The sequence below is a fragment of the Haliotis cracherodii genome, unplaced genomic scaffold (assembly GCF_022045235.1).
Source record: "Haliotis cracherodii isolate W230 unplaced genomic scaffold, xgHalCrac1.p SCAF_16, whole genome shotgun sequence".
NCBI lineage: Eukaryota > Metazoa > Mollusca > Gastropoda > Lepetellida > Haliotidae > Haliotis > Haliotis cracherodii.
The window spans coordinates 30,509,877-30,532,934 of NW_027266271.1; the positions used below are offsets into that span (position 1 = coordinate 30,509,877).

Here is a 23,058-nt window from a genome sequence, read left to right on the forward strand (position 1 = left end):
CTAGCTGTCAGGTCATGTTGTCACTGGGTTTGTTGCTAGCTGTCAGGTCATGTTGTCACTCGGATTGTTGCTAGCTGTCAGGTCATGTTGTCACTGGGTTTGTTGCTAGTTGTCAGGTCATGTTGTCACTGGGTTTGTTGATAGCTGTCAGGTCATGTCGTCACTGGGTTTGTTGCTAGCTGTCAGGTCATGTCGTCTCTGGGTTTGTTGCTAGCTGTCAGGTCATGTTGTCACTGGGTTTGTTGCTAGCTGTCAGGTCATGTCGTCTCTGGGTTTGTTGCTAGCTGTCAGGTCATGTTGTCTCTGGGTTTGTTGCTAGCTGTCAGGTCATGTTGTCACTGGGTTTGTTGCTAGCTGTCAGGTCATGTCGTCTCTGGGTTTGTTGCTAGCTGTCAGGTCATGTTGTCACTTGGTTTGGTGCTAGCTGTCAGGTCATGTCGTCTCTGGGTTTGTTGCTAGCTGTCAGTTCATGTCGTCTCTGGGTTTGTTACAGTTATCAAAGAAGTATACAAAATTTATATTTAATATTATTTTGCAAACCAAATTGGTGAAAAAGAAGGAAAAAAACATTAATATTTAGCAAAACAGGGTTTTTTAGCTATTTTATAAATGATTAATTAGGAATATGTCTTTTTCTTGTAAAAATGTTCTTAAAACAAATTACCTTCAATCATCATATTCTGTCAAACATGTCATTATCTGTTTTGTTTCTGGAGCATAACTCATGGACCATTCAATATAAACCAGTATTGATAAAACATCGAATACATACAGGTATGCACTGAACTGGTATCTTTTGCTGTTTAGGATTTTTTCTAATTTTTAGACATTCTGTTTTCAAGGCAACAAGTTCAATTTAGTTCAAATGGGAGTTCATTTCGCAGTGCAAAACTCAAAACATTTCCAAATTTTTTAATAACGTTTTGTAAGCACATCAGATATCACACAATGTAGCATTGTTGTGGCGTTTTTCCTTTGATGCTGCTGTACAATAACTCCCGATACACCATCAAGGGGTGGAGCTGCAGATGTTGTGCCAGGGGGCGTGTCTCCAAGTGACAGACTGTCACGTGACCGAACATGACATAGAAGCTTCTGCATCCACGACACAGCTAACAGACCCAGGGATTGAACCCGTTACTGGGGCACGAAGTCAGGAAATGTTCCAACCACACTACTGACTGACGCACGAAGGCCATGATATACAATGTTTTCATTTCAAACACTTTATAGGCCAGAAGTGGTTAGGTTGGGTTATCGCTCTACTGGTTCGATACTCATTATGCACTTGTCGCAGATATTTTGAAGAAACCAAGTTGTATTTTGCTTCATTTGCCCATTGTTGTTCAAGCAGGTTGTTAGTTTTTTAAAGAAATTAAGTGGTAATGGCATGGTAAGTAGATGTGCAGTCACTGGGCTGCTGGTCAAACCAGGAGGCAGGTTTGGATGCTATAGGATGATGAAGTTGTAATCAGGTGATGGAGGGAAGCTGTTAGGAAGAGTACCCTCTCCATCAGAGTTCACACACAACAGTACAGGGAGGGAAGCTGGTAGGAAGAGTACCCTCTCCATCAGAGTTCACACACAACAGTACAGGGAGGGAGCTGTTAGGAAGAGAACCCTCTCCATCAGAGTTCACACACAACAGTACAGGTAGGGTGGCTGTTAGGAAGAGAACCCTCTCCATCAGAGTTCACACACAGCAGTACAGGGAGGGAAGCTGTTAGGAAGAGAACCCTCTCCATCAGAGTTCACACACAACAGCACAGGGAGGGAAGCTGGAAGGAAGAGTACCCTCTCCATCAGAGTTCACACACAACAGTACAGGGAGGGTGGCTGTTAGGAAGAGAACCCTCTCCATCAGAGTTCATGCACAACAGTACAGTTTATCTTTAGCCAAGGGAAATCTTAACAATGTATATGGGGTAGCACATTGTTAAATATATTTTTCTTTAATGAAAAAAAGTGATACCCTTTCTATAAAATCAGCCTTTCACTAAAATAAGATGTTTAAACAGTTGATGTTATTGTAGACACATGAAATAATTACAAATATTTTTTATATAGTGGCACTAAACATCCATATTTGGATGAATGATTTAAAATAATTTGAATACTATTATCTTGAAACACGTTCGCACAAGAAACAATAATCATAATTGTCACTCTTTGACAAAGTGTCTTTGATTCACAGGACAGTGGTACAAATTCTTTGTTCAATGTTCTTTTTGGTGTAAAACTCAATATATCTCCAGCAGACTCAAACTAAGACATACCTTGCAATACAGTATACACAACTGATGTATGTATGTATCCTGCTACTGTTCAAGTCAATGTGACCTATAAATACAGTAAAATTCTGCTGACTCACTTTCTCCATATGTATGATACACAAGAGCCGAAACTACTGACAACTGAAAACAGAATCGAACCCGATTAAAACTACCTGGTGTCCTCATAAGCAGAATGATGGCCAGTTTCATTGTGAAGTGGTTTCCCAGACGGAGAATACAGTGATATATGGGTGTGTGCATATGGTCAAAGGGCAAATATTTAATATAGAATGACATCTACGTCACAAGGGTTTTAGGGCCAGTGCAGCCTTCCCATGATGACCATGTACTGTTATGTTCGTGTAATACTGACAAAATGGAGTACTTATGACTGCATATTTTGGTTGGTCGGTTTGTTGTTTAATGCCGCACTCAGCAATATTCCAGCTATATGAAGGCAGTCTGTAAATAACCGATTCTGGACCAGACAATCCAGTGATTAATATCATGAGCATCGATCGACGGCATATAAGTGTTTCCATGTGGAAATTCAGATTCGAACCCCATGAACAAAATTCAATCACGACATAAACTTGGAGGGTGAAGATTTGACATCACTGTCAACAACAACAAGTCATCCTACCCACATTGACATTTGGTATCGGTGAGTCCCTAGCGGTCGTCTGCGTCGCCCATGCAATACAAGAAAGCGTGATGTCATCTTCTGAGATGGTCATGTGACCTGACAATTGATTGACAAGGCCATGCTACAAGCTCGTTATTGAATGGATTAGTCATGTACACTCGATATTTCAAGGGGTGTTACTCGTTCGCTGCGAGGACCTCTCCAAATATCTTGTTATGCACTCATAATTCCATACAGCAACCAAGACTTGTACAACCCTGTTGAACTTCTAGGTTCAAGAAACCTATGCTAGTTGTGAGAGGTGACTAGAAGTATGGTGGTTAGGTTTGGTGACTTGGTTGGTTGTGTGACTCTGTACCCTCACAGAGTGCAACATTCATCATAATACAGTGTTTATTAAAAAAACAAGCACAGCATCACATATCAATTCAGGAATTGTTTAATTTTTTGGCTATTTTGTTTTGGAATTATGATTTAGTGTTTTGAAAATATTCTTATAGTGTGTAACATTGTTATCAAACCAATGGGTTTTTTTGGAATGTATTGGAAACATTTATAGAACAGAGGGAATCATTCAGTGTAGCCATTGATCATAAGCAGTTGTACTAACAAGCTTTAGAAGAAACTGTCAGGTCAAATGAGGAATGTAACATACTGTTTGTGATTTTACACACATATTTTAAAGGGCAGGGATAGATGGTTTGATCGGCTTGGTTTTCTTTAGGAGCGACACAGAGGATGGTTCATTTAACAAACAACAAATTGATTCCGATGAAGAGCTTATTAGTAATTATTAGTTCTAGCCATCTCATTACATTTGGTAAAGGTCATTCAGCTGGTCTGATGTGTGATATTTGTAAAACAGCCGATACCTTAATACCTTTGATCTAAGGAAACACTTCCCATTATTGGAACTCTCCAAAAGTGTATCTGTGAATCAGGTTCCTAATTACCTGGTATGGTATTGTGAAATGAAACGTTACAAGAACTCTTCCCACTGGGATCTTTTCCCGACATCATGTAATGGATTTCTGTAGCAATAAGGTATAGATTTGTCATGTTGTCTCTGAGAGCTTGGCACTGTTATGTACCAAATAATTATTATTGATACACACAAACTTGATAATTTAGCACAGCTAGCAATTTCAACAATGGGTAGGCTAACATTAACTTACAGAGGACCCTTGTCGTGGGATGTGGTCTGTATTCCTCAACACCAGTCGGCCATGAGCAGGCGGCATTGATTGCACAACTCACAGGAGCATTGTCTGGAAACCCAACGAGGTGGAGTTGTGCAATTCTACTTTTTCCATTGGGTTAGTGGCAGCTGTAGATACTGACAGACTAATGGTATTACAAGGAGTATCACAAGTCTAGGTTACAGTTATTTTCATCTACTATCAAGACAAAAATGTTGTGTAGAACTAATCGAAGAATCAGATCAGGTAAAAAAGTCTCACTCACTCACTCACTCACTCATCCACTCACTCATCCACTCACTCGCTTTCCTTACTCACTCACTCACTCACTCACTCATCCACTCACTCGTTTTCCTTACTCACTCACTCACTCACTCACTCATCCACTCGCTCGCTTTCCTTACTCACTCACTCACTCACTCACTCATCCACTCACTCGTTTTCCTTACTCACTCGCTCACTCACTCATCCACTCACTCATCCACTCACTCGCTTTCCTTATTCACTCACTCACTCACTCATCCACTCACTCGCTTTCCTTACTCGCTCACTCACTCACTCACTCATCCACTCACTCGCTTTCCTTACTCGCTCACTCACTCATCCACTCACTCATCCACTCACTCGCTTTTCTTACTCACTCACTCACTCACTCACTCATCCACTCACTCGCTTTCCTTACTCACTCACTCACTCACTCATCCACTCACTCGCTTTCCTTACTCGCTCACTCACTCATCCACTCACTCACTCACTCATCCACTCACTCACTCACTCATCAAAAGCCCACCCACCAACCAAATTATGAATGCAAACAGTGCCATCCCTCACCAAAACACTCACTCACTCATCAAAAGCCCACCTACTAACTCACTCATTAATGCAAACAGTGCCATCCTCTCCCCTCCGCTCCACTCCACTCCTCTCCTCTCCTCTCCTCTCCTCTCCTCTCCTCTCCTCTCCTCTCCTCTCCTCTCCTCTCCTCTCCACTCCACTCCACTCCACTCCACTCCACTCCACTCCACTCCACTCCACTCCACTCCACTCCACTCCACTCCACTCCACTCCACTCCACTCAGCAAGTTTATCAATAAGGCCCTGTTTGTCATGCTTGCATCAGGACTTGCATAAAGTCAGGGAAACTTCCATGCTAAAGTCTGAGATATTGACAAATTATTAAATCCCCCAAAGTCCTGAAGTGTTTTGTTGAAGTCTGATAACTTTGCCATGTGATGTTGTTCCAGTGGTTATAAGCAGCCACATGGAAATTATGTTGTTGTTTAAATACGATCGAACTGAGGCAAGGAAGCCCTCTGTTCTCAAGTCTTGGTTCATCAAACTGTGTCCTCACAACGAGTTGTTTCCACGATATTGGATCTGTTCGAGCACCATGAAGGAAATTACTGGTGAATTATGGGTAACATGCTCCGCTTGCGGCCATTCACAGAGCTGAGTTGACAAAGATAGAATTACTTTGTAAGCAGATTATTTTGTTGGAGTTTCTCATTAAATCCCCACAAAGAAAATTTTGTAGTTTTGAATATGTTTTTCCTTTTTAAGTTCCTCTGAGCTCTGTCTCTATGAATGATGATGAAGGTTTAGTCATAATGTCAAATATTTTATTCATTGTAATCCACACATGACTTTCGTGATGTTCAGACCCACTGATTTCATGGCAGCCCTGACCCATCATACGTCTGTGGTCAAACGCCTGTGGTCAAACGCCTGTGGTCAAACAAATGAAGATGACTTTTTCTAGAATGTTATGTTTGTTTCCTTGTTTCTTTGTTTATGCCACACTCAGCAATATTCCAGCTATATGTGGGCAGCCTGTAAATAAACGAATCTGGACCAGACAATCCAGTTATTGATATTGTGAGCAACAATCCATGCCATTGGAGAACAATGACTCGCCATCAACTGCTGTCAAGTCACTGAGACTGACCACTTGACCCATCTGATCACCTCTCATGACCAGATTAGGTTGCTAGGGAGCTATTCTAACACAGAATCCTTCACTAGAATGTCCACACGTCTAGGCCTTCCATATTTCCATGTATATATTACAAACACATCAATGATATTTTATAAAATATTAACCCTTTCACTCCTGAAACAACCAAAATTGATTAATTGCTTCATTTAAGAGAGGGGCAGTGGGGTAGCCTAGTTGTCAAAGCATTTGCTTGTCACCCCGAAGACCCGGGTTCGATTCCCAACATGGGTACAATGTGTGAAGCCCATTTCTGGTGTCCCCTGCCAAGATATTGCTTGAATATTGCTTAAAGTGGTGGAAAACAATACTCACTCACTCACTCACTCATTTAAGAGAACAAACGCTGTACCTAAGTGAAATTAAACCTTCCCTCAACTTGGTCTATGTTCTGTGATGAGACGCGTTGTGTAGTGACTGAAGTCTGTTTCAACTAAACCTTCTCTCAACTTGGTCTATGTTCTTTGATGAGACACGTTGTGTAGTGACTATAGTCTGTTGAGTCAGATTTGGCCTGTGGTCATTCACTATGCAACATATGATGTTGTACTCTGTTATGTTTCATTCAGTATCATGTATCAAGGCACATGTTGTACTCTGTTATGTTTCATTCAGTATCATGTATCAATGCACATGTTGTACTCTGTTATGTTTCATTCAGTATCATGTATCAAGGCACATGTTGTACTTTGTTATGTTTCATTCAGTATCATGTATCAAGGCACATGTTGTACTCTGTTATGTTTCATTCAGTATCATGTATCAAGGCACATGTTGTACTTTGTTATGTTTCATTCAGTATCATGTATCAAGGCACATGTTGTACTTTGTTATGTTTCATTCAGTATCATGTATCAAGGCACATGTTGTACTTTGTTATGTTTCATTCAGTATCATGTATCAAGGCACATGTTGTACTCTGTTATGTTTCATTCAGTATCATGTATCAAGGCACATGTTGTACTTTGTTATGTTTCATTCAGTATCATGTATCAAGGCACATGTTGTACTTTGTTATGTTTCATTCAGTATCATGTATCAAGGCACATGTTGTACTTTGTTATGTTTCATTCAGTATCATGTATCAAGGCACATGTTGTACTTTGTTATGTTTCATTCAGTATCATGTATCAAGGCACATGTTGTTATGAATGTGATTAGGTTCCAGCAGTTGAAGGCTACAGGTGTTGAAGGTAGTCAGTGCAAGTGGTGAAGGTTGTTAGGTGTTTAATGAACATGTTTGGTGCAGCTGTTGAAGGTGCCAGGTGTTCAGGGAAGGTGTTGGATTTTCAGTGACTGTGAAGGTGTTTGTAGGTGTCACAGGTGTTCAGTGAAAGTGTCAGGTGTTCAATGAAGGTGTCACATGTGTTTAGTGAAGGTGTCTGGTGTTAAGTGAAGGTGTATGGTGTTCAGTGAAGGTGTCGGATCTTCAGTGACTGTGAAGGTGTATGTAGTTGTCACAGGTGTTCAGTGAAAGTGTCAGGTGTTCAATGAAGGTGTCACATGTGTTTAGTGAAGGTGTCTGGTGTTAAGTGAAGGTGTATGGTGTTCAGTGAAGGTGTCGGATCTTCAGTGACTGTGAAGGTGTTTGTAGGTGTCACAGGTGTTCAGTGAAAGTGTCAGGTGTTCAATGAAGGTGTCACAGGTGTTCAGTGAAGGTGTCACATGTGTTTAGTGAAGGTGTCTGGTGTAAAGTGAAGGTGTTCGGTGAAGGTGTCACATGTGTTCAGTGAAGGTGTCTTGGGTATTCAGTGAAGGTGTCAGGTGTTCAGTGAAGGTGTCACAGGTGTTTAGTGAAGGTGTATGGTGTTCAGTGAAGGTGGCAGGTGTTGCATGTGTCCAGTCTGGTATAGAAGGTGTCAAGTATTCAGTGGAGGTGGCAGGTGTTGCATGTGTCCAGTCTGGTATAGAAGGTGTCAAGTGTTCAGTGGATGTGGCAGGTGTTGCATGTGTCCAGTCTGGTATAGAAGGTGTCAAGTGTTCAGTGGAGGTGGCAGGTGTTGCATGTGTCCAGTCTGGTATAGAAGGTGTCAAGTGTTCAGTGAAGCTGGCAGGTGTTGCATGTGTCCAGTCTGGTATAGAAGGTGTCAAGTGTTCAGTGGAGGTGGCAAAGGTGTCAACTTTCAGTGCAGTTGTCTGCTTCTGTTTCAGGCAGCCCCTTCTGGTGCCTCCTGGACATCGTGCCCATCAAGAATGAGAAGCGACAAGTTGTCCTGTTCCTGGTGTCCCACAAAGACGTAACACGAGACAAAGCCATCGCCATGGATATACCGGGTACAGACATCAATGGTAGGTCATTACTTATCTGAATGCCATCATTCCATCATTCACATTCTGGCCAAAATCTGTAGAACTTCAGAAGAGAATAAAATAACTCCTGGGTGTCCTTTCTGGTAAAAGCAGAACTGTCCACAAGTTGATAACGTTTCACTCTGTATTACAATGTCTGCCAGGGGGCTGTTCAACCGTTTTGAATCAGATGAACACCATTGGTCTTAAGTTTTAAGACATTAACTAAAACTTCCCTTAAAAAATGTTCCCATCTTCTAGCAGATTTTCAGAAGAAAAACAAAAACATAAAAACATTGCATAAAAAATGTGAAGGCACACGATGTTCCTTGCTACATCTTGTTATACCTTGTGATGCAATTCAGTTCAGAGTACACAGCATGTTGATTTGACTGAGTATTGTTATTGATTGAGTAGAACTGTAAAACAATGGAAAAAGAAGTCGCTGTCAGATGTAGCTCCATTGTAAATCACCATGTCTGTATCTCTCCAGGAGTGTACATCAGCTATAGCTCCATGCTATATCACCATGTCCAGATCTCTCCAGGAGTTGATATCAGGTATAGCTCCCTGCTATTTCACAATGTCTGTACCTCTCCAGGAGTTGATATCAGCTATAGCTCCCTCTATATCACAATGTCTGTATCTCTCCAGGAGTGTACATCAGCTATAGCTCCCTGCTATATCACAATGTCTGTATCTCTCCAGGAGTTGATATCAGCTATAGCTCCCTGCTATATCACAATGTCTGTATCTCTCCAGGAGTTGATATCAGCTATAGCTCCCTGCTATATCACAATGTCTGTACCTCTCCAGGAGTGTACATCAGCTATAGCTCCCTGCTTTATCACAATGTCTGTATCTCTCCAGGAGTGTACATCAGCTATAGCCCCATGCTTTATCACAATGTCCAGATCTCTCCAGGAGTTGATATCAGGTATAGCTCCCTGCTATATCACAATGTCTGTACCTCTCCAGGAGTTGATATCAGCTATAACTCCCTGCTATATCACAATGTCCGTATCTCTCCAGGAGTGTACATCAGCTATAGCTCCCTGCTATATCACAATGTCTGTATCTCTCCAGGAGTGTACATCAGCTATAGCTCCCTGCTATATCACAATGTATGTATCTCTCCAGGAGTGTACATCAGCTATAGCTCCCTGCTATATCACAATGTCTGTATCTCTCCAGGAGTGTACATCAGCTATAGCTCCCTGCTATATCACAATGTCCGTATCTCTCCAGGTGTTGACATCAGCTATAGCTCCCTGCTATATCACAATGTCTGTATCTCTCCAGGAGTGTACATCAGCTATAGCTCCCTGCTATATCACCATATCTGTATCTCTCCAGAAGTTGACATCAGCTATAGCTCCCTGCTATATCACAATGTCTGTATCTCTCCAGGAGTGTACATCAGCTATAGCTCCCTGCTATATCACAATGTCTGTATGTCTCCAGAAGTTGACATCAGCTATAGCTCCCTGCTATATCACAATGTCTGTATCTCTCCAGGAGTTGACATCAGCTATAGCTCCCTACTATATCACAATGTCCGTATCTCTCCAGGAGTTGACATCAGCTATAGCTCCCTGCTATATCACAATGTCTGTATCTCTCCAGGAGTTGACATCAGCTATAACTACCTGCTATATCACAATGTCTGTATCTCTCCAGGAGTTGACATCAGCTATAGCTCCCTGCTATATCACCATGTCTGTTTCTCTCCAGGAGTTGACATCAGCTATAGCTCCCTGCTATATCACAATGTCCGTATCTCTCCAGGAGTTGATATCAGCTATAGCTCCCTGCTATATCACAATGTCTGTATCTCTCCAGGTGTTGACATCAGCTATAGCTCCCTGCTATATCACAATGTCTGTTTCTCTCCAGGAGTTGATATCAGCTCTAGCTCCCTACTATATCACAATGTCTGTTTCTCTCCAGGAGTTGATATCAGCTCTAGCTCCCTGCTATATCACAATGTCTGTATCTCTCCAGGAGTTGATATCAGCTCTAGCTCCCTGCTATATCACAATGTCTGTATCTCTTAAAAGCAGCAGTGGACATTGTGGTGAGATTGTCAGTGTTGGAAGCAGCAGTGGACATTTTGGTGAGATTGTCAGTGTTGGAAGCAGTAGTGGACATTGTGGTGAGATTGTCAGTGTTGGAGCAGCAGTGGACATTGTGGTGAGATTGTCAGTGTTGAAAGCAGCAGTGGACACTGTGGTGAGATTGTCAGTGTTGGAGCAGCAGTGGACATTGTGGTGAGATTGTCAGTGTTGAAAGCAGCAGTGGACACTGTGGTGAGATTGTCAGTGTTGGAGCAGCAGTGGACATTGTGGTGAGATTGTCAGTGTTGAAAGCAGCAGTGGACACTGTGGTGAGATTGTCAGTGTTGGAGCAGCAGTGGACATTGTGGTGAGATTGTCAGTGTTGAAAGCAGTAGTGGACACTGTGGTGAGATTGTCAGTGTTGGAAGCAGCAAGGACATTGTGGTGAGATTGTCAGTGTTGAAAGCAGCAGTGGACATTGTGGTGAGATTGTCAGTGTTGAAAGCAGCAGTGGACATTGTGGTGAGATTGTCAGTGCTGATAGCAGCGAGGACATTGTGGTGAGATTGTCAGTGTTGAAAGCAGCAGTGGACATTGTGGTGAGATGGTCATTGTTGAAAGCAGTAGTGGACATTGTGGTGAGATTGTCAGTGCTGAAAGCAGCAGTGGACATTGTGGTGAGATTGTCATTGTTGAAAGCAGCAGTGGACATTGTGGTGAGATTGTCAGTGTTGAAAGCAGTAGTGGACATTGTGGTGAGATTGTCAGTGTTGGAAGCAGCGAGGACATTGTGGTGAGATTGTCAGTGTTGGAAGCAGCAGTGGACATTGTGGTGAGATTGTCAGTGTTGAAAGCAGTAGTGGACATTGTGGTGAGATTGTCAGTGCTGAAAGCAGCAGTGGACATTGTGGTGAGATGGTTAGTGTTGGAAGCAGCGAGGACACTGTGGTGAGATTGTCAGTGTTGGAAGCAGCAGTGGACATTGTGGTGAGATTGTCAGTGTTGAAAGCAGTAGTGGACATTGTGGTGAGATTGTCAGTGTTGGAAGCAGTAGTGGACATTGTGGTGAGATTGACAGTGATGAAAGCAGCGAGGACATTGTGGTGAGATGGTCAGTGTTGGAAGCAGTAGTGGACATTGTGGTGAGATTGACAGTGATGAAAGCAGCGAGGACATTGTGGTGAGATGGTCAGTGTTGGAAGCAGCAGTGGACATTGTGGTGAGATGGTCAGTGATGAAAGCAGCGAGGACATTGTGGTGAGATGGTCAGTGTTGGAAGCAGTAGTGGACATTGTGGTGAGATTGACAGTGATGAAAGCAGCGAGGACATTGTGGTGAGATGGTCAGTGTTGGAAGCAGCAGTGACATTGTGGTGAGATGGTCAGTGATGAAAGCAGCGAGGACATTGTGGTGAGATGGTCAGTGTTGGAAGCAGCGAGGACATTGTGGTGAGATTGACAGTGATGAAAGCAGCGAGGACATTGTGGTGAGATGGTCAGTGTTGGAAGCAGCAGTGGACATTGTGGTGAGATGGTCAGTGATGAAAGCAGCGAGGACATTGTGGTGAGATGGTCAGTGTTGGAAGCAGTAGTGGACATTGTGGTGAGATTGACAGTGATGAAAGCAGCGAGGACATTGTGGTGAGATGGTCAGTGTTGGAAGCAGCAGTGGACATTGTGGTGAGATGGTCAGTGATGAAAGCAGCGAGGACATTGTGGTGAGATGGTCAGTGTTGGAAGCAGCAGTGGACATTGTGGTGATATGGTCAGTGATGAAAGCAGCGAGGACATTATGGTGAGATGGTCAGTGTTGGAAGCAGTAGTGGACATTGTGGTGAGATGGTCAGTGTTGGAAGCAGCGAGGACATTATGTTGAGATGGTCAGTGTTGGAAGCAGTAGTGGACATTGTGGTGAGATGGTCAGTGATGAAAGCAGCGAGGACATTATGGTGAGATGGTCAGTGTTGGAAGCAGTAGTGGACATTGTGGTGAGATGGTCAGTGATGAAAGCAGCGAGGACATTGTGGTGAGATGGTCAGTGTTGGAAGCAGCAGTGGACATTGTGGTGAGATGGTCAGTGATGAAAGCAGCGAGGACATTGTGGTGAGATGGTCAGTGTTGGAAGCAGCAGTGGACATTGTGGTGAGATGGTCAGTGATGAAAGCAGCGAGGACATTATGGTGAGATGGTCAGTGTTGGAAGCAGTAGTGGACATTGTGGTGAGATGGTCAGTGTTGGAAGCAGTAGTGGACATTGTGGTGAGATGGTCAGTGATGAAAGCAGCGAGGACATTATGGTGAGATGGTCAGTGTTGGAAGCAGTAGTGGACATTGTGGTGAGATGGTCAGTGATGAAAGCAGCGAGGACATTGTGGTGAGATGGTCAGTGTTGGAAGCAGCAGTGGACATTGTGGTGAGATGGTCAGTGATGAAAGCAGCGAGGACATTGTGGTGAGATGGTCAGTGTTGGAAGCAGTAGTGGACATTGTGGTGAGATGGTCAGTGATGAAAGCAGCGAGGACATTATGGTGAGATGGTCAGTGTTGGAAGCAGCAGTGGACATTGTGGTGAGATGGTCAGTGATGAAAGCAGCGAGGACATTGTGGTGAGATGGTCAGTGTTGGAAGCAGCAGTGGACATTGTGGTGAGATGGTCAGTGATGAAAGCAGCGAGGACATTATGGTGAGATGGTCAGTGTTGGAAGCAGTAGTGGACATTGTGGTGAGATGGTCAGTGTTGGAAGCAGCGAGGACATTATGGTGAGATGGTCAGTGTTGGAAGCAGCAGTGGACATTGTGGTGAGATGGTCAGTGATGAAAGCAGCGAGGACATTATGGTGAGATGGTCAGTGTTGGAAGCAGCAGTGGACATTGTGGTGAGATGGTCAGTGATGAAAGCAGCGAGGACATTGTGGTGAGATGGTCAGTGTTGGAAGCAGCAGTGGACATTGTGGTGAGATGGTCAGTGATGAAAGCAGCGAGGACATTATGGTGAGATGGTCAGTGTTGGAAGCAGTAGTGGACATTGTGGTGAGATGGTCAGTGTTGGAAGCAGCGAGGACATTATGGTGAGATGGTCAGTGTTGGAAGCAGCAGTGGACATTGTGGTGAGATGGTCAGTGATGAAAGCAGCGAGGACATTATGGTGAGATGGTCAGTGTTGGAAGCAGTAGAGGACATTGTGGTGAGATGGTCAGTGTTGGAAGCAGCGAGGACATTATGGTGAGATGGTCAGTGTTGGAAGCAGTAGAGGACATTGTGGTGAGATGGTCAGTGTTGGAAGCAGCGAGGACATTGTGGTGAGATGGTCAGTGTTGGAAGCAGCAGTGGACATTGTGGTGAGATGGTCAGTGATGAAAGCAGTAGTGGACATTGTGGTGAGATGGTCAGTGTTGGAAGCAGTAGTGGACATTGTGGTGAGATGGTCAGTGTTGGAAGCAGTAGTGGACATTGTGGTGAGATGGTCAGTGTTGGAAGCAGCGAGGACATTGTGGTGAGATGGTCAGTGTTGGAAGCAGTAGTGGACATTGTGGTGAGATGGTCAGTGTTGGAAGCAGCGAGGACAAATAGCATTGAGAGGGAGGGAACAAACAAGAAGGATGTGTTTTGCTTTTTTAGAAAATACAACAACCATGTCACAACAGGACAGACAGAGTGATCCCCACAAACCGTATTCATGTTGGGGTTCAAACCTGAACCTTGCCCTGCATGGTTCACTGCCCACAGAGCCACCCACCCTTCCATGAATGAAGCTTGCTTTGAACCTGTTCAGTGTCATCACTGAGCCTGCTGATAATCTTTTAAGCACTTTGCTTTTTATTAAAACAAGAAAATATTCATGCATCTTTAAACACAAAATATAATCAATGAAAAATACCATACGCAAAACATGCACTCTGATTATTGAAACAGTCACAGAATGATATTGATTTGTGGTGTTATATAAACAAGGAAATTATAGTTGCCCATTACTGTAGCGATGTATCTTACATTCCTCGCTCCATCGACTTCATCGACTTGTTGTTCACCCTGGTTTGGTATCAACATAATCTTCTTGTCCACTGCGTTACTTGGGCAGGATTTTACCAGTTTCCTTGTCATAGCTCGGGCAGGATCTTACACAAGTTTCCATTTTCTGTGACGTAACTCCAGCAGGATTTCACCAGTTACCATCATGTCCTCGATCACAGAAGCTTTAATCCATGCTGCATTAACTCATCATTTACATCCCAATAAATACCACCCATCACCCCTTCAGTTCTAATTTGGATCAATCCTATGATGGAAACTGAGACAGTCCATTTTGACACGAGGGGTGATGTTTGGAAGAAAGGACAGAATGTGCATGAAAGTTTAAAATCAAATCATTGCCGCTCACCTCAGAAAAGTTTACCTCACGCAAAATGGATTCATGAGATGTTTTCTCACTCGTCTAAGGTGCATTAACTGTTAACATTGTTGAAACATGTGAATGCAGGCAGCTTTTTTCGGACACTCAGATGAAGGTTTTATATTGGAGAGTTTGGTGGCTCGTTCAGTGCTGGTGTGTTAACACAAACAGGATCACCTGTATGGATTTAGTGGTGTCGCAATGCTGCAACATAGCTCATCTGTGGAGGATTTGACTGAGGAGCTTATCGGTAAGAAACAAATTGATTATTACCAACTTGTATTCATGGCTGGTCGTGTCCTTGAGTCAACAGAGCAGGGTTGTTGATGTCAGAACAATCTCCCATCTTCCTGATTCACTTCAGGTATGGTCTGCTGTATCAAGTCAAAAATCAAGTCTTGACAGGAATATTGAATTGGTATCTTTAAGGTAAAAAAACTCTTTTTAACGAATACATTAATAGATAAAGATGGAATGTCATTAGGGAATCATTTTTCACATATTCCGCCTATCTATATAACCATTAATCTTGCTATAAAAAACACTTTTGGAAAATGCTAAACTGAAATCTACAATGACATTTATCAAATCAGTTCACATAGGCGAAGGAAAGGCCTGCAGAGTTGGGGGGCAAACATTAGATTCTGTGACGGGGGGGTGGAGGGGGGGATATGTGCATTTATTGAATAACCACTGAGGGAGGTGGAAAAATTATGTCACAAGTGAAATTCATGTTAATTCCTGAGTGACATATATTCCGTTGTCACATGTACCCAGTGGGTTATTCTATTTATTACCCATTCTCAGACTAAACACATTCATTTGAAAATACATTTCTGTATTCGTAATCCATTCCTGTAGGGCAGCTTACTTACCCTGGCATAGGCTGCTGTTGTATGACGTGACGTTGACCTCATTACATCACAAAGTGACATCATTCCATCAAGTTTGTTCTAACTGTCATTATCAACTGACCAATCGTCAGTTACCATCTCCGTTATCTCACTGGGGTTAGATGAAGCGGGGCATCACTTGGATCAGATAAATATATAGACAGTTGTTCAAATCTGAACAAGTAACATCAATATAAAGTGCATCCCAACTGTATTTGGAGACTTCAAAATTAAGAAGGGTGTGAGAGTAACTTTTTCTTATTATAATTGGGACATGGGATTCATTGCTGAAACATAACACAAGAATAGCATAAATTTCTGCACTAGTTAGCTCTATATAGAATGATTTCATCACATTTTCTACTGCAATAACATATGCAATTTCAGTCCTTTTAAGAAATTTCTCTAATCTGAACAATACTGATCCTGGCCCCTACATTTTCAATTTGAATGTTTTTCTTAAAATGACAATTTAAAACTTTAAATCTTTATCTGAATTAATTGGTTTGAGAAAATTTCAGACGGATAAAGGCCCACATTGTTTGAATACTGTGTACAGCTAGTTGCCATGCTTAACATTAAAATTACAAAGCAGACACAATTTATGGATAACTTCTTTATTTATGTTATACATAAATTGTGTCTACTTTGTCATCTGTCCACTTCTAAGTAATGCCTATCAAACAAAACATTGAAATTTCTTGTTTATTTGGAATCCGATTTTTAATCAAACTCCAGAGCAATGACTAGATAAAATTTAGTATTTGTTGCAACCAACTGGTTTTAAAATGGTAACTAATGTATTAACAGTATGTTGACATCAAGAAGTGTTTCTAGTGAACTTGTCGCTTCGAAGTCATAACTTTCTCTCTGCACATACGTTTCCAGTCATTTGCAGTCATTATCACAGCATTGAAAACAAAGAACCTGGTGATGTATGACATTATTGGCAATTCTCATAAATATATATATGTTTTTATTCTTCTTGGATATATTTGCATATGAAGAAAAATATTTGATCATTCTTCAAAAGTTGGGTGGGGAATTGGACAGTAGTCTGGGGCTTACTTGGAGTAGCTTGAAAATTACTCAGTACCTATACCTGCTCAAATGATAAGGTTGCAAATTAGGGCTGGGACGAGTCGAAATTTTCTACCCAGGTACCCACCACCTTATTACCCGACCCTACCCGGTTACCCGCTGTATGTCTCGAGAGATAGGTACAAGGTGTCCGATTGGGAATTTTTTTAACACAGCCCTTGCAAAACATATTTAGATACATTTATTAAACAATCTTGTCATGCATACACTGAAGTTGACTGAAGTATTATCCTTATTCAACCATATGAAAAGTCAGAAGGAATGGTGCATAGTCAGAAAGAAATGTGAACATTAGTGATTGTAGTGTAACCATAGAGTTCAAGATAATTTGTCACAATATGTCACGTGACTAACCACGGGTCCGGGTAGTCCTGTGGGTACCCGGGTCCTACTCAGTACCCACCCGACCGAGGTACCCGAGTTACCCGTCCCAGCCCTATTGCAATCAAGAGACATTAGAAACAACTGTTATGGAAATTAATGGACAACCTCCTCCTGATGAGGAGACAGGAGGATGACAGGCGAGCTAGGTCTTGTCATTCATAATGAAGCACGTGTCAGCAGTGTGTGAATCTAACAGTATCACAATATTTCTGGCCAGTTGGGCTTGCTTGCCTTAAAAGTTTTGAGCCAGTTTCAAATACGTTTTTCTGTTTTATTTTCATTGTTTAAGTAATTGGAAAGTGATGAATTTTTTTTAAGTACTATCTATCATCACATATTTCCTGATAAGTGTCTTTCCACTCAGTGACAGGAAATAATACAGTGAAATACCTCTATTTGCAAAGCTTTGTATCAATAACACATGCAAAGATTCATCAAATGTTTGGTATCATTAGAAAGTTCTCCCTCTGCACATCAATAATAGTACAGTAACCTCGCCAAGATGTGATTGTATTGGATGTAACTTGTTTACTGATGATGCTTTGTTGCCATCTAGTATCAGTGCCATGATTGGTCAAATCCAAGCTAGTGACCTTAGGCAGCCAATCAAATTATAGCAATGGATACCATCCTGTGTATATTTCAAATTGAGATGAAAATCTGGTTAAAACGTGTTATTCTGGCTTTTAAGCAGGAAATTGTGACCTATGTTTATTGTTCTTAGTGGACATATTGTGCCAGGTTACAACCTGTGACAAAGATTATATTGCGGCATTAAACATCATTCCGAGCCTAAGGCTACAAAGCCTTACATTACATGATCGCATGAAAACATGGAAATAGTAACTTAGATGTAAGTTTGTAAGTTTTTAGAAATATTTTTGTTGATTTTGTTTTTGATTTCATTCAATTTATTTAATGATTTGCTTGAAAAGTTCATATTTTGTTCCCTGACATGTTTGGGGACTAATGACGTCTTGGCCGCTGTTGAAAGAGTTAAGTAACACACCTTGTGATTGGTTAAACTACAAATTACAACCAATCAGAACATGTTTGTTGCACACAGTTACAGTCACAAGAACAAGACAATGTGGGCTAACTTTGATCCCTCAACCTTAATTCCTAGCAGATATTAATTTGCTTTTTGCTTTTTGATGGTTGTGTTGATCTACAGAAATGGGAGAACTTTTTACCATACTTTAATCAACTAAGAGGTGTGAATAGAAAAATCCCTGTTAGAATTTCATTAGCCAGTCGGGCTAGGGACATTTCAGAATTGTTAGCCCAACTGAAATTTTACAAGCCACAGGCTAGAGGGCAGGCGGCTATTCCGCGCAATGCCTGTAAGGTGACCAGGTACACTGACAATATAGGGGCCCAGGTGGCCCAGTCATCTAAGGCACCGCGATTCACTGTGCAGATGTGTGTCCTTTGGGCACGCCAGAAACGTATGATTGTTGGTTCAAATCCTGGTTCACCCCAGTTATGTTTCAAGGTTTGTCAGCTCCATACCCGTGCTTGTGGGTTTCACCGAAGTGGTAAACGTCTGAGACCTGCATCACTTCGGGCTTTCCTCCCACATTATGCTTGTGATATAACTGGAATACTGTTAAAAGCGGCGTTAAATCCAACTCACTCACTCACTCACTCACTCACTCACTCACTCACTCACAGTATAACGAGATTGTACCCATTCACCTGACCTGTAACCTGGTGGTATCATGCCATTCGTTAACAGGCTAACACTATCAACCCTACAATTAATATATATCACATATCTATATATTGCTTTTTTACAACCATTTCATCAAATTTGATTAACATACATGTATGAAGTATGGATGTTGGTGCAGCAAACCTGATGCAACATTAATGACCTGATGTGACATTAATGACCTGTTGCTAGTCATGGCAGTGAAAAACCTACAGTGTGTAATTGATAGCTGTGATTGCAGGTCCTTGTTGGGTAATATGTTCTTTATTTCCACCTTACAAGTGATAATTAATTACTTTTTTCTCCCTTGTCAAATTAGATATAATCCGGATTGTCAAGTTTGAATACTGTGTATGACAAATGCAACCGAAGGTGTTGGTGCGGACTTTGAGTCACGCAATCCCAAACTGACCAATGGTATACAAGAGAGTTTCCTCCTGAAAAAGTGTTCAAACTAAGGTTTTTCTAAAATTAACAATTAAAACTTTTTCCTTTTTTTATCTGCACAGGAATTTGTTATCTTATAGTCCTCTGACAATATGTCACCGTACACTTACATCATGATGAGACACATGTCACAATACACTTACATCACAATGAGACACATGTCAGTACACTTACATCACGATGAGACACGTGTCACAGTACACTTACATCACAATGAGACACATGTCACAGTACACTTACATCATGATGAGACACATGTCACAGTACACTTACATCACAATGAGATATATGTCAGTACACTTACATCATGATGAGACACATGTCACAATACACTTACATCACAATGAGACACATGTCAGTACACTTACATCACGATGAGACACATGTCACAGTACACTTACATCACAATGAGACACATGTCACAGTTCACTTACATCATGATGAGACACATATCACAATACACTTACATCACAATGAGACTGTATGTCACAGTACACTTACATCACAATGAGACAATATGTCACCGTACACTTAAATCACGATGAGACACATGTCACAGTACACTTACATCACAATGAGACACATGTCACAGTACACTTACATCATGATGAGACACATGTCACAGTACACTTACATCACAATGAGACAGTATGTCACAGTACACTTACATCATGATGAGACACATGTCACAATACACTTACATCATGATGAGACACATGTCACAGTACACTTACATCACAATGAGACACATGTCACCGTTCACTTACATCATGATGAGACACATGTCACAGTACACTTACATCACAATGAGACATATTTCACAGTACACTTACATCACAATGAGACACATGTCACAATACACTTACATCATAATGAGACACATGTCACAGTACACTAACATCATGATGAGACACATGTCACAGTACACTTACATCACAATGAGACATATTTCACAGTACACTTACATCAAAATGAGACACATGTCACAATACACTTACATCACAATGAGACACATATCACAATACACTTACATCACAATGAGACAGTATGTCACAGTACACTTACATCACAATGAGACATATTTCACAGTACACTTACATCACAATGAGACACATGTCACAATACACTTACATCACAATGAGACACATATCACAATACACTTACATCACAATGAGACACATGTCACAGTACACTTACATCAAAATGAGACACATGTCACAATACACTTACATCACAATGAGACACATGTCACAATACACTTACATCACAATGAGACACATGTCACAATACACTTACATCACAATGAGACACATGTCACAATACACTTACATCACAATGAGACACATGTCACAGTACACTTACATCACAATGAGACACATGTCACAGTACACTTACATCACAATGAGACATATCACAATACACTTACATCACAATGAGACACATGTCACAATACACTTACATCACAATGAGACACATGTCACAGTACACTTACATCACAATGAGACACATGTCACAGTACACTTACATCACAATGAGACATATCACAATACACTTACATCACAATGAGACACATGTCACAATACACTTACATCACAATGAGACACATGTCACAATACACTTACATCACAATGAGACACATGTCACAGTACACTTACATCACAATGAGACACATGTCACAGTACACTTACATCACAATGAGACATATCACAATACACTTACATCACAATGAGACACATGTCACAATACACTTACATCACAATGAGACACATGTCACAGTACACTTACATCACAATGAGACACATGTCACAGTACACTTACATCACAATGAGACATATCACAATACACTTACATCACAATAAGACACATGTCACAATACACTTACATCACAATGAGACACATGTCACAGTACACTTACATCACAATGAGACACATATCACAATACACATACATCATGTTGAGACACATGTCACAGTACACTTACATCCCAATGAGACACATGTCACAATACACATACATCATGATGAGACACATATCACAATACACATACATCATGATGAGACACATGTCACAGTACACTTACATCCCAATGAGACACATGTCACAGTACACTTACATCACAATGAGACATATCACAATACACTTACATCACAATGAGACACATGTCACAATACACTTACATCACAATGAGACACATGTCACAGTACACTTACATCACAATGAGACACATATCACAATACACATACATCATGTTGAGACACATGTCACAGTACACTTACATCCCAATGAGACACATGTCACAATACACATACATCATGATGAGACACATATCACAATACACATACATCATGATGAGACACATGTCACAGTACACTTACATCCCAATGAGACACATGTCACAATACACTTACATCATGATGAGACACATGTCACAGTACTTTGTTTGTCACACTACTTAAAGTTGCAACTTTACCCTGAACTGTAATAGAAAACTTATTGCAATCTGTACCATAGACTAACGTCTTGTGTTTGAAATGAACATATATTACAGAAAAACAGTTGTTAAATTAAAGTTATAAAATATAATACATATCTGTACCATTGTATTTACCATCTGTATATTGTACCATTCTGACCAATCATAGCCACTTCATGGAAACCTCCACAATGAACTGTGCAGAGTAGTGTCCCTTTATAATGCCAGAATCTGCTGATCATGAGTTGAAATCCCACATTCTTCCTGATACCGACTCTCAGTTTGTCATCAGCCTCTGATTGTTGCTTGACTGTGGATGTCTAGCCCTGCATCAGTGTACACCTCCCTCCACACGTTAAGCGAACACATCGTGATATAACTGAAATACTCATCAAAGCGGCGTTTAACTCACTCACTCACTCACTCACTCACTCACTCACTCACTCACTCACTCACTCACTCACTCACTCACTCACTCACTTGGCACGTTACGTCAAGTAAACAGATTCATGTATGTAGCGGAACCCCATCAACAGCTATCTGCACGAGAGAAGTGCTGTGAGAAGTGACTGTATGTCACCGGGACCAGAGATAGTTCTTACCACAATGAATTAACCTAACAGCTGAAGTATGCTTACAGTATCGAATGTGCTTAATATCCTGAGTTTCTTATGAGCCACTAACTGCTGCATGCGTGCACAAGACCAGCATCAAGACTGGAATACGGAAGCCATATTTCCCTGATGGGTAAGTGGCTGTATCAACTGTTTATACCCCGGTTGACTCAGTATAAGCCTGTATGATGTGTGGCCTGTATACTCTGTGTGTGATCAGCAGGTATGATGTAGGTACGCTGTATGCCATTGTAGTATGGAGGTAGGTCAAACAGGAAGGTTACACTCTACTCAGCTCTCAAACTCTTGCGAAAACAAATTGAAAGTTTTGCACAAAAAAGTTTGATTAAGTCTGACAGTTATTGTGTAAGTTGTATTGTTGGTGGTGCCGGTGGTAGTAGCACCAGGAGAACAGTGGAGATCAATAGCCTGCCAGGTTTCTACATGGTGAACTCGTCTCACTGTAAGGAGGTCGTCTGTATCTCAGCATTTCCCCACCAGCACGGTACCGCTGACAGACTAATCACCCACACAGTTAACATCCCCGGACGATGTAGATATCCATCTCCAGAAATTCATCTGTTGTAA

At 41.5% G+C, this 23,058-nt stretch overlaps 1 protein-coding gene across 1 annotated transcript in view; it reads left to right on the forward strand.

Moving 5' to 3' along the window:
• The window catches only part of LOC139464061 (voltage-gated delayed rectifier potassium channel KCNH8-like), a 275,229-nt gene that overhangs the window by 194,264 nt on the left and 57,907 nt on the right, over nt 1-23,058 (forward strand). The window contains exon 3 of the mRNA XM_071245603.1: nt 8,263-8,400. Coding sequence (XP_071101704.1) covers nt 8,263-8,400 — 138 coding nt within the window. The remainder of the gene's footprint in view (nt 1-8,262; nt 8,401-23,058) is intronic.